We start from the raw sequence: 12,485 nt of genomic DNA on the forward strand, positions 1-12,485 counted from the left end.
AAATACAGGATTATATCGGGCCTAAAGAGACAACTTAGAAAAATATTAACTTGAAAAACTGAAAAGTCAATTTATAAATATAGTAATCAACAGAAAAATATACTGTAAAATTAACATCTAAATCTTAGTATAGCATGAAACTTTTTTGTTTCTAATCAAGGAGACTAAACATGAGGATATGCATGCATCCAGCATACATGTGTCCCTGGAAACATTCAAAGCTTATGGTGGTCCTTAGAGTCACATTCCTAAGCAAAGGAGAGAGGTTTCTAATAAAGCTCAGGGATACAGTCATAGAAAACTGTCCTTAAGAATATGTGAGACTCACTTCTAAGTTTAGGTTTGCTCATTATGTTAAAAACAGGCTTAATGAGAAAGGATAATGACTAAAGGTGTGTCCACTGAGTCTCCGTGGCTTCTGAGATCTAAATTTGAGACTACCTCTCTAGTGCTAGCAGGAAACCAGTGTACTAGAAGCTCTAGAAGACTGGGGCAGGGGGAGGCCTTGATGGAGAACTAGATTAGACGGAAGTTAGAAAATACAGGTTTATCAAGTGTTCTCTTTCTTGATATTAAAAAATACACACACACACACACACAAACACACACACACACACAGAGTAAACCTATCTCCAGCTAAAAGATATACAAGAAGTAAAGAGGAATGTTCCTCTTTGCTACATTAAAAAAAAAAAAAAAAAAATTAGAATAATGCATAGCAGGAAAATGAACACTTCCCATTTGGTTTCTCGCCATTAGAAAGGAGCTGATGATGTCCCGCTTTGTCCTTGACAACAACCAAACCTACCATGTGGTAACGTTATGTTCGCACCATCAATGATTGCCTGCGCCAGTTCATGATCATTGCTTTCAAAAGCATGTGCTGCAGCCTTCAAGGCATCCCAAATCTCTTTACGGCCTTCAAAAGCTGGTGCAGTATCCCAAAATTCATCTCTCTTGCTGCGCAGTTGTCCATCTGTCATGGGATAATCGCTTTTCCATTTGGGTTTCTCCTTTTTCAAAGGCTGGTTACGACCTAAAGCGACTGAGAAGAAAAATAAAGGGCTGACATCAAAACCAAAATTTATAAAAGATGTTTTAATAGCTATCTGGTCATTCTTCTTTGGTTCTTTCATCAAAATTATAGCTGGAAGTTGGCCCACTAGCTAACTCTTGCATTCTGAATTCCCCTAACCTATTTTATTTTAGATCTACAAGAGCAAATGGAGACATTAGGTGGCTCTACCCAAATCTTCCAGTGACAAGTTAGTAGCTCTTTTCCATTCAGTCTGCCTTCTCCAAAGGAGAATTTTTTAAATTACCGAGAAAAATCGTAGTAAGTGTTCCATCAGACAGCAGTGGCAGAATTTAAAGAGTCAAAGGATAGCATAAAAGAGAGGTGAGATACTAGGAGAAACCAAATGGCATATGTTCAAGGGTCCTTGAATCTCAGGACCCTTGAACATATGAAGCCGGAAAGCAGGAACTGAGAAATCTCAAAGAGGGAAAAGACTACTTTGTGGTATCCAAAGGAATAACAGCCAAACCACCAGATCCACAAGGAAACCTGATCATAGAAAAGCTTCCTCTAGCACCCTGTTCTGGACATGAGTCTAAAAACTGTGAATATCTTTCTCTGAAACTCAAATATAGGAGCTAATTAGAAAGGGATGAGGGAGAAAGGTAGTGCTTTACTCTTTGGAGGGACCAGGATTGGAAAAGGCAATCCTTGATACTGGGCCAAAGGAGAAGTGCCCAAACACAAGGAGAAGAACTACAACACCCTACTCTAGTTTTAATCCAAGAGGAGAAGAAAAAAGAGGGTAAGAGTCCACTCCTTTTTTGCTCTAAGTGGCAGCATGGCTCCTTAGAGAATGTAGAAGTAGTGCTATAACGAGTCTGATGCAGCTTCTTTGCACCCAGATACTTACCTGGCATATGATCACTGATCTCATACTGACATACAGAGACATTCTTATCTTACACAGAGCCATAGATAAGAAATTGTTAAACAGATGGAAGAACAGGTAAAAAGAAAACTGAAGCTCCATGGAGTGTTGGGTAAGAGTGGGTGTGAAATAAATGACAGAGTGAGTAGGAGGGAGAGGGTGTATGTCAAAATTCAATGTTCTATATTTAATTGCAGGAAGAATACTAATTCAAAAGAAATTACTCTCAAAATGGTTCTAAAGAATCCCTGAAATCAACCACTCCCTCACTGGCCCAGGGCCAGATGAAATTTGGGTTACTCATAACAGAAATAAAACAAAATAACTCTAGCCCCTAGGCAATCTCTACATCCTATACCAGGCTATATTTCAAGATGACGGGACCAATTCATGCTGCAAAGTGTATCTGGTTTGACACTTGGAGTAAACCATGCTCTCTTCACCCAATCTGGCCACCTTATTTCAAGGCAGCACATCAGGTCTCATCCCCTCACCTTCAGAACACCCAAAGGTGTTCAGAATATGTCAGATAATCATATTCCACCCCCTACTGATTCCACCAACAAGGTAAAATTAAAGGTAAATTTTATTTTCTGCTACATTAACCTCTAGATGAGTCAGAAACAGTTTAAAGACAACATTCACTATTAGTTTACTGAGTAGGGAGTGGAAGATCAGACATCACAAGTGTATACCTATTTGAATAGGTATCTAATTCAATACTCAAATAAATACCTATTTGAATAAAATTTCATGTCTACTTGAATAGTTCCAGAGAATTGTCTAATGTCATATGTATTAAATGTATGAGAGAGAAAGTTGATATAATTCTGCCATTGTGGAAGAATCACAACGCAAAGGCAAAGACAACAACAAAACCTCCACGATCGCGGTACTTAAGCAAAGGAAACTGAAAGGCCCTCAAAGAGAAGAACCCAACAGAAAAACTAGCTCACAGTAAAGGTAGAAAATACTTTGGAAAAAGTAAAAGCACCTTCCTTACAAATATGACAGCTTTATTTTATCTCCCCCCATCTGCAGAAGGCGTAAGAATAAAGTCAAATAAAAAGTATAGATGGGACTTCCCTGGTGGCACAGTGCTTAAGAATCCGCCTGCCAATGCAGGGGACATGGGTTCGAGCCCTGGTCCGGGAAGATCCCAAGTGCTGCGGAGCAACTAAGCCTGTGCGCCACAACTGCTGAGCCTGCGCTCTAGAGCCCGCGAGTCATAACTACTGAGCCCGCGTGCCACAACTACTGAAGCTCGTGCGCCTAGAGCCCGTGCTCCGCAACAAGAGAAGCCACCGCAATGAGAAGCCCGTGCACCACAACGAAGAGTAGCCCCCGCTCGCCACAACTAGAGAAAGCCCACACGCAGCAACGAAGACCCAACGCAGCCAAAACTAAATAAATAAATTAAAAAAAAAAAAAAAGTACAGATGATACATTATGCTGCTTAGGGATAATCATTACTCTAAATGCATTTTCAAATCTGTATGCTGCCAACAGTTCCAAAGTAATTACTTTGTGTAAAAGTAAATAAGACAAAATGAATGCTTGTGACATGTAAGTAAAGCTTACTTTTACTTCCGCCTAGGTCTCTGCTTTCCCTATATCACAAACATATGTAATGGAGAATATCTGCCTATCAAATGTCCACTATAAGAATACTTAAGTCTTGGGACTTCCCTGGCGGCACATTGGTTAGGACTCCGTGCTCCCAATGCAGGGAGCCCGGGTTCGAGCCCTGGTCAGGGAACTAGATCCCACATGCATGCCACAACTAAGGAGCCCATGTGCCGCAGCTAAAACCCAGCACAACCAAATAAATAAATAAATATTTTTTAAAAATACTTAAATCTTTGCAACATAAAATATTATTTTAGTGAAACCACTGAGCAGTACAGAATTTTCACTACAAAATATGAGGTTAAAAGTTTCATGTTAAACTAAATGTGGTTTATTGTCTAAGTTACTTTTGTTAAATAAACTAACTGGGGAAGAAAATGAAAATTTAGCAAAAGCATTTAAACTATCATCCTGAAATATTTATATTCATGAAAACATTTAGGGTTGTTATGAGGATTTAATAAATTAACACTGTATAGCACTTACAATAATGATAGATATATAATAAAACTACAAATAAGTGCTTGTTAAATAAAAATAACTTTGGAAGTATATATGAATTTTTAAATCTTCAAACATTTTTGCAAAAATATACAGACTAAGTCTTTTTTCTTTCCATGATTTCTGAACAGAACCTGACATTCTGAGACCATAAAACAAAGTACCTTCCTTAACTTAAAAAAGAACTGTTCTATGATTATCATGTACTTCCTATGAATTTATCAGTGTACATTTTTTAGGAATTTGCTCACCAAATCTGTGCTTTGATTTTAGGTGATATCACAAACCTGTATTTCTAAAATACTTATAACACAGAAATCGGCCTAGCAGGTAAGTAGCTATGTCTGCACCAACTCAATCATTTTCAATTATTATGAAATAAGTCATAAAATGTATATACTCAATTGGATTACATTTTATGCTCTGACACTTTCGGATTTATCCGTTTCACACATCTTCTGACTCCTGATACCAAGAGAGAGATGTTCAGTATCAATCATACTATCTGGAACTAACTACTACGCTCTAACAATAAGTTTAAAGACAGGAAACAGGGACTTCCCTGGTGGTCCAGTGGTTACGATGCCACCCTTCCAATGCAGGGGGCGTGGGTTTGAACCCTGGTCTAGGAACTAAGATCCCACACGCCATGTGGTGTGGCCAAAAAAAGAAAGACAGGAAACAGTTCTTATTCCCCAAATTTGTTTCTAAATCTTTAAATTATAGGCATCCAACCATACTAAGTTTAATTCCATGGTTTAACATACAAGAAACAAAAGATTAATAAAGCAATTAATTTTTTTTAATAATCTAAGTTATTTCAGAAAACACCCTTTTTTCCCTATCAATACACATTTACTTTCAAAACTTTGCCCAAAACTCACCCTCTCAGAAGCCTCTTGATCACATTCATCTACTCCTTATCTTCTCTTTCCTTGTAACCTTTCAACATTTCTTCCCAAAGATGTGACAAATAAATAGATCTAACATGTAAAAACCCCAAGAAAGATTTGCTTCTCAGAGCTAAATATCGATAAGAAACACAATCTTAAATATTTTTACTCCACAACTGAATGCATTTTGCAACTCATTTTGACATTTTATTGGTAAAAAACAATGATCTCCAAAGTGAAGTATGTTTGTAATTGTTTTCCTGCTTTTGGTTCCTCTTCTGAAAACTGATTTAATATTGGGACTCTTCAAATGAAGGAAGGAGAGGCCATTAATGCACAGGTACTGTAGATATCGAGATATGACTCAAGAAATAATAGCTTTGGGGCTTCCCTGGTGGTGCAGTGGTTGAGAGTCTGCCTGCTAATGCAGGGGACACGGGTTCGCGCCCTGGTCTGGGAAGATCCCACATGCCGCGGAGCAACTGGGCCCGTGAGCCACAACTACTGAGCCTGCGCGTCTGGAGCCTGTGCTCCGCAACAAGAGAGGCCACGATAGTGAGAGGCCCGCGCACCGCGATGAAGAGGGGCCCCCGCTTGCCGCAACTAGAGAAAGCCCTAGCAGAGAAACGAAGACCCAACATAGCAATCAATCAATCAATAAATAAATCTTTAAAAAAAAAAAAAGAAATAATAGCTTTAACAAACTGAAAACTCCAAGAGTTTTCCTAACACAACATTCAGGGAAAAAAAACAATATTTAAAAAGATCACAATCAAAGGGAAAAATGTTGTTCAGAAGAATTCTGAAGACTTTAAAGAAACACAGTATAGGACTGGGATAATGCACCTATTTTAGATTGATTAGAGTCTTAACATCGTGAAAATGAAAGGGAAATTTTTCTGTCACTTCAAGAGTTAAGAATAGATCCTACAGAACCCTTCTGTAACAGATTGTGCTAGCCTAAAAGGATAGTTGTAAAATATTTTATTCTCACGTAAATTTAGAATACACTATATATACACATATGTACACATATATTCCCTAAGGCAACTAACTGCCAAAATAAAAACAGGGATATGGGGCTTAAAATGCCTAAAATACGAGCATCAACATGCCAACAGTCAATACCAAACCCATATCTGCTCTACTGTCTGAGAATTTAGAGGTGGAAGAGACCTTAGATGGTATGAGCAACCTTACTATTTGACAGAAGACCTAACGAGGATAAATGACTTGCTCAAGGTCAAAAAGAGCCAAGACCAGAACCCAGATGACTAGATTCAAAGGCCAGAGCTCTCTTTCCATTATAGCACTCCATGTCTTACCAGAGCTGAGAAGTGTGTTTTCTTGTACAAACCAAATCAATTATGAAGGTTCACTCAAAATAAAGCATGTGTTGAGCTGTTTTTCTAGTATCACTCATCCATCTTTCACGGGCTTCATTATGACCAATGGAATGTCTCTGGTAGGACAAAGGAAAAACTAACCAACCAGCACCAGCTCCCCAACTCCATCCAATTTACCACCTAATTCATTTCTTTGGAGATATGCTCACCGAAGAAGAATCGTATAAGGAAAGAGGTAATGAAGTTTTCTGGCCTGTCAGCTTCAACTTACAAAGTACTCAGCATCTATACCACATTAGGCACTAAAGATCACATGTATGCATACTTACTTAAGTAACTTAGATACATCATTTTTTAATGCTACAATTTTATAATAAATAGAAATGAGAACTTTGATTATACTTCTACCCTAAAGTTTATAAAACTTAAGCAACTAGAGCATAATTTTAAAGGCATATATAATAATTTCTAATGTTGTTTGAGCTACCTTTATTGAGGGGGAAAAAAAATCAACATAATGACCTCATATCGACTTCCTGGCCCTGTTTCTCAGAGTATAAGTCTACTTACCAGTGGTCTGAGCATACAAACAGGCAACAGGAAAGCCTAACTGCAACATAATGTTTCAAAGACTTTTTTAATGGATGAGCCTTATTAGAAATGTTACAAAAACATACAATTAAATCACACACACAAAACAACTTTATTAAAAAGGGCAACATTACATAAAATTGGGACTAAGAATATGGTCACCTAACACCAGCACACTGTACCTTTTAAGTAATACATTAAACTTTCAGATGGTTCATTCTACTGGGGGGTAGGGAGGTGGGGAATGGCTTTATCCAGCATTACATTCTTTGGAATGCAGGGGCCTTTTCTTCTCTCAATTTACGGGCAGTTTGGGGGAGGGAAGCACACACAAATCAAGGATGCCCACAATTTCCACTACTATCTAACACTGTGTTGAAAGTACTAGCCAGCACAAGCAGACAGAACAAAACAATTAGAAGTGTAAGAACCAGAAAGGAAGAAAACCATCTCTAACTGCAAATGATATGATGGTATGACTGGAAAATACAAGAAAATCAGTGCTAAAATGAAATGATAAAAGAAATTAACATAGTAACAGGATATAAAATGTAGGCCTTCTTATATACATAAACTACCCAGCGAGAAGATGCAATGGATGAAAAGGTCCTGTTTATAATAGAAACATAGGGACTTCCCTGGTGGTGCAGTGGTTGAGAATCTGCCTGCCAATGCAGGGGACACGGGTACGAGCCCTGGTCTGGGAAGATCCCACATGCCGCGAAGCAACTAGGCCCGTGAGCCACAACTACTGAGCCTGCGTGTCTGGAGCCTGTGCTCCACAACAAAAGAGGCCGTGACAGTGAGAGGCCCGCGCACCGCGATGAAGAGTGGCCCCCGCTCACCGCAACTAGAGAAAGCCCTCGCACAGAAACAAAGACCCAACACAGCCAAAAATAAATAAATAAATATCATAGAAACATAAAAGATATAATACTTGGAATGCAACAACTTAGGAAAACTTTTTTAAAACCCCTGAAAGATGCAAAAGTAGACTTGAACAAAATGAAGACATCTCTTGTACTTGGACTTCGACATTATAAAAATGTCAATCCTTCTAAAGTTAACACCTACATTTAACATGATTCCAGTGAAAATAATTTTTTCAAAACTTTTTTCTCATGCTAGATGAGTTGATACTAAAATACATACGTGGGACTTCCCTGGTGGCTCAATGGTTAAGAATCCGCCTGCCAATGCAAGGGACACGGGTGCGATCCCTGGTCCAGGAAGATCCCACATGCCGTGGAGCAACTAAGCCTGTGCACCACAACTACTGACCTGCGCTCTAGAGCCTGCGAGCCACAACTACTGAAGCCCGTGCGCCTAGAGCCTGTGCTCCACAACAAAGAGAAGTCACCGCAGTGAGAAGCCCGTGCACCGCATTGAAGAGTAGCCCCCCCTCTTGCTGCAACCAGAGAAAGCCCGCGCGCAGCAACAAAGACCCAACACACACAAAAATAAACAAATAATTAATTAATTAAAAGAAAGAAATCAACCTAACTGTATACCAAGTGTTAAAATTACTATACAGGGCTTCCCTGGTGGCGCAGTGGTTGAGAGTCTGCCTGCCGGTGCGGGAGACGCGGGTTGGAGCCCTGGTCTGGGAGGATCCCACGTGCCGCGGAGCAACTAGGCCCGTGAGCCACAATTGCTGAGCCTGCGCGTCTGGAGCCTGTGCTCCGCAACGGGAGAGGCCACGATAGTGAGAGGCCCGCGCACCGCGATGAAGAGTGGCCCCCACTTGCTGCAGCTGGAGAAAGCCCTCTCACAGAGACGAAGACCCAACACAGCCACAAATAAATAAATAAATAAATAAACCCAAAAGTTAAAAAAAAAAACAAGTATGACTGAGATGCAGTACTATATGGTTAAAAAAAAAATTACTATACAAATTTAAAAATAATGATTTCAAGTTAATTTTGAACATGATACTCTGACTATACATCTTTAGTGGGATAAATTCTAAGGAAGAAAAAACATACAACAAAGATATCTTAAACTTTACTCTGTATGTTAAAATACTAAGAATTCATGTACAATACTAATTACTATAATTCTAAAACATTTGATGTTTACTGTAGGATAAAGCAAGTAAGGAACTACATTAACATCAATAGAAACCAAGATTTTTTTATGAAAGGGAAGAAAAAATTAAATATAAAATATAAAATAAAAAGACAGGAAAACAGATTTTTTTGAATTGGAAATAGCAATAGGAACTTGTAATCTAATGATAAAAAGTATTTTATAGCTCTGTTGACTAAAAGGGCTTAGAAAGAACAACAACCCAGTAGCACTGAGCATACCTAGCTCCTAGATCTTAGTTTTAAACACCTTTCCCCACTGAAAAGGTCCTAGGGCTATTCAGAGAAAAGGCTATTTCTAAAATTAGAGCTGGGAAAATTCAAAGCAAGGCTGGAACATCTGGTTGTGCCAAGAAAGCAAGAAAGTGCTCAAAAGACTAATATTAATGAGATCACTTCAAAGGCACAAAGGAGTCAGTTTGAAGGAGATGTCTGCATCAATTCTGCAGCATCAAAAATAATGACTGAAATGGACTTTAAAATACTGAATAAATAAAAATTCGTAAATCACTACTAATACTAAAAGGGAAAAATAGGGCTTCCCTGGTGGCACAGTGGTTAAGAATCTGCCTGCTAATGCAGGGGACGTGGGTTTGAGCCCTGGTCCAGGAAGATCCACATGCTACGGAGCAACTATGCACCACAGCTACTGAGTCTGCGCCCTAGAGCCCACGAGCCACAACTACTGAAGCCCGCGCGTGCCTAAACTACTGAAGCCCGCGTGCCTAGAGCCCATACTCTGCAACAGGAGAAGCCACCCAACGAGAAGCCCGTGCACCGCAACGAAGAGTAGCCCCCGCTCACCACAACTAGAGAAAGCCCGCGTGCAGCAACGAAGACCCAATGCAGCCAAAAATAAATAAAATTAAATAAATAAAAATTTTTTAAATAAATAAAAGGGAAAAATAAGAGAAGAAAGGCTCTTTCTTACTGACAAGTGCTGGTAATAAACAAAGAAAAGAATGACATATTTAAAAGAATCATTCTTTAGAACCCCATAACTGATACAGGTAAGGATTATCAATAAATATACTAAAGCATCATGGGTAACAGGATACGTAGGGTGTCAGAGGATCACCCCAAAATATTGTGAACTGCTAAGGAGAAATTACACTGTAGACACCTGACATTCATTACCTTAACCAAGTGACCAAACTTAGCCCCCTTTTGTGCTGCAATATGAAGTAAACAAGACAAAGATGAAGTGTTCTTACCCAAAATGTTTAACTTGACTCTAATTAAACTTCTAAACCTAACTTCTCATTTATAGGAAATACAAAGACTAAAGGAAAAAGTTAAAACATTTTCAGACATTGCCAAACATCCCCTGGAGGGCAAAACTGTCCCCAGTTGAGAAACACTGGTCTACACCAAATGAGACAAAATATGAACTTTGGTTGGAACCTGGTATGGAAAAAAGTTATAGAAGATAATCTGGGACAACTAGATAAATCTAAATAAGAATAGATAATAGATGTCATTAAGAAATTACTTTAAAATTTTCCTAGGGGAATCCCCTGGTGGCGCAGTGGTTAAGAATCCGCCTGCCAATGCAGGAGACATGGGTTCGAGCCCTGGTCCGGGAAGATCCCACATGCCACGGAGCAACTAAGCCCACGCGCCACAACTACTGAGCCTGCGCTCTAGAGCCCACGAGCCACAACTACTGAGCCCACATGCCTAGAGCCCACGCTCCGGAACAAGAGAAGCCACCACAATGAGAAGCCTGAGCACCAGAACGAAGAGTAGCCCCCATTCGCCAAGTAGAGAAAGTCTGCGTGCAGCAACAAAGATCCAACACAGCCAAAATAAAGAAAGAAAATATTTTTTTAATAAATAAATAAGTAAAATGTACAATTTAAAAATATATATATAAAATTTTCCTAGGTATGAAAAAGTATTGTAATGACACAGCAAAATAGCCTTATTCATAAAGTAGAGGCATGCTGAAATTTTTATAAGTGTTACGATGCCTACAACTTTCATTGGTTCAGCTGTTAAAATGGAGAGTGTGCCTGTATATATACAAAACATACATATACACACATACAAAAGAGAAAAAATGTGAATACAGCAAAATGCTGGCTACAAATTTACATGGGAAGTACATGTGTACTCATTTACCATTATGTTTACACAACTGTTGAAGCTCCCCATATTTGATTTTAATAAAAGATTAAGGAATTATACATTTAAGATACAAAGCAGATAATTCACAAGCTGAATCCTTGCTACTCAAACTCCCACTTTCAGAGTCCTCTTTAGGTATGGCTTTTAGGCACATACCTAATCCTCATATATCCCCATGTCCGGATTCCAACGCCAATCCTGAGCATTGAAGCTTGTTGGGACCATCTACAATTTAGAACACAACAACTGAACGGAGATCTGGAAAACTCAAAACAAAGGCAACAGAAGTATTGAACAGTTATTACTTAAACTCTCATCTGTGGGATAGTGCTTATTTGGAACAAAGAGTTAATAAATCAGCAATAACATTTTAAAAGAACATTAAATAATGAAAAAACACCCAATTTAGGGCTTCCCTGGTGGTGCAGGGGTTAAGAATCTGCCTGCCAATGCAGGGGACACGGGTTCAAGCCCCAGGCCGGGAAGATCCCACATGCCGCAGAGCAGCTAAGCCTGTGCGCCACAACTACTGAAGCCCGTATGCCTAGAGCCCGTGCTCCGCAACAAGAGAAGCCGCTGCAATGAGAAGCCTGCGCACCACAACAAAGAGTAGCCCCCACTCGCAGCAACTAGAGAAAGCCCATGCACTGCAACAAAGACCCAACACAGCCATAAATAAATAAATAAATAAATAAATAAGAATTTTTTAAAAAAACGGCCAATTTACCAAGAAGATATAACAATCATAAATGTGTATGCACCTAACAATAGAGTTTCAAAGTGCATGAAGCAAAAACTGATTGAATTAAAGGAGAAATAGACCATCCTACAATTATACTTAAATACGTTAAATTCTTCTATGAGTAACTCATAGAACAAGAAGCCAGAAAATCAGCAAGAATACAGAAGACCTGAACATTATCAACAAACTTGACTTAAATGGCAATGATAAAACACCCCACCCAACAAAAAGAGAACATACATTCTTACCAAGTGCATATACAGGGCCATTCACCAAGACAGATTATATAAACCTTAAAAGAAGTCATACAAAGTATGCTCTACAACCATAATTAAATTAAATTAGAAATTAATAACATAAAGATACATGGAAAATCCCCAAATAACTATAAATTAAATAATACACATATAAATAAGTCATGAGTCAAAGGGAAATTAGAAAATAACTTGAATGGAATGAACATGAAAATACAATATATCAAAACTCTAGGATGGACTTCCCTGGTGGCGCAGTGGTTATGAATCTGCCTGCCAATGCAGGGGACACGGGTTCGAGCCCTGGTCCGGGAAGATCCCACATGCTGCGGAGCAGCTAAGCCCATGCGCCACAGCTACTGA

At 39.0% G+C, this 12,485-nt stretch overlaps 1 protein-coding gene across 6 annotated transcripts in view; it reads right to left on the reverse strand.

Annotated features, from left to right (window-relative positions):
* Nucleotides 1-12,485, reverse strand: part of UBTD2 (ubiquitin domain containing 2) — a 61,512-nt gene that overhangs the window by 16,453 nt on the left and 32,574 nt on the right. For 5 of the 6 annotated variants that reach the window (XM_057540883.1, XM_057540884.1, XM_007171357.2 and 2 more), the window contains one exon: nt 809-1,045. The exons of the other annotated variant lie outside the window; for it this stretch is intronic. In XM_057540883.1, coding sequence (XP_057396866.1) covers nt 809-983 — 175 coding nt within the window. In that variant the 5' untranslated portion in view covers nt 984-1,045. The remainder of the gene's footprint in view (nt 1-808; nt 1,046-12,485) is intronic. 6 annotated transcript variants of the gene reach the window in all.

Source organism: Balaenoptera acutorostrata, chromosome 2 (genome assembly GCF_949987535.1).
Source record: "Balaenoptera acutorostrata chromosome 2, mBalAcu1.1, whole genome shotgun sequence".
NCBI lineage: Eukaryota > Metazoa > Chordata > Mammalia > Artiodactyla > Balaenopteridae > Balaenoptera > Balaenoptera acutorostrata.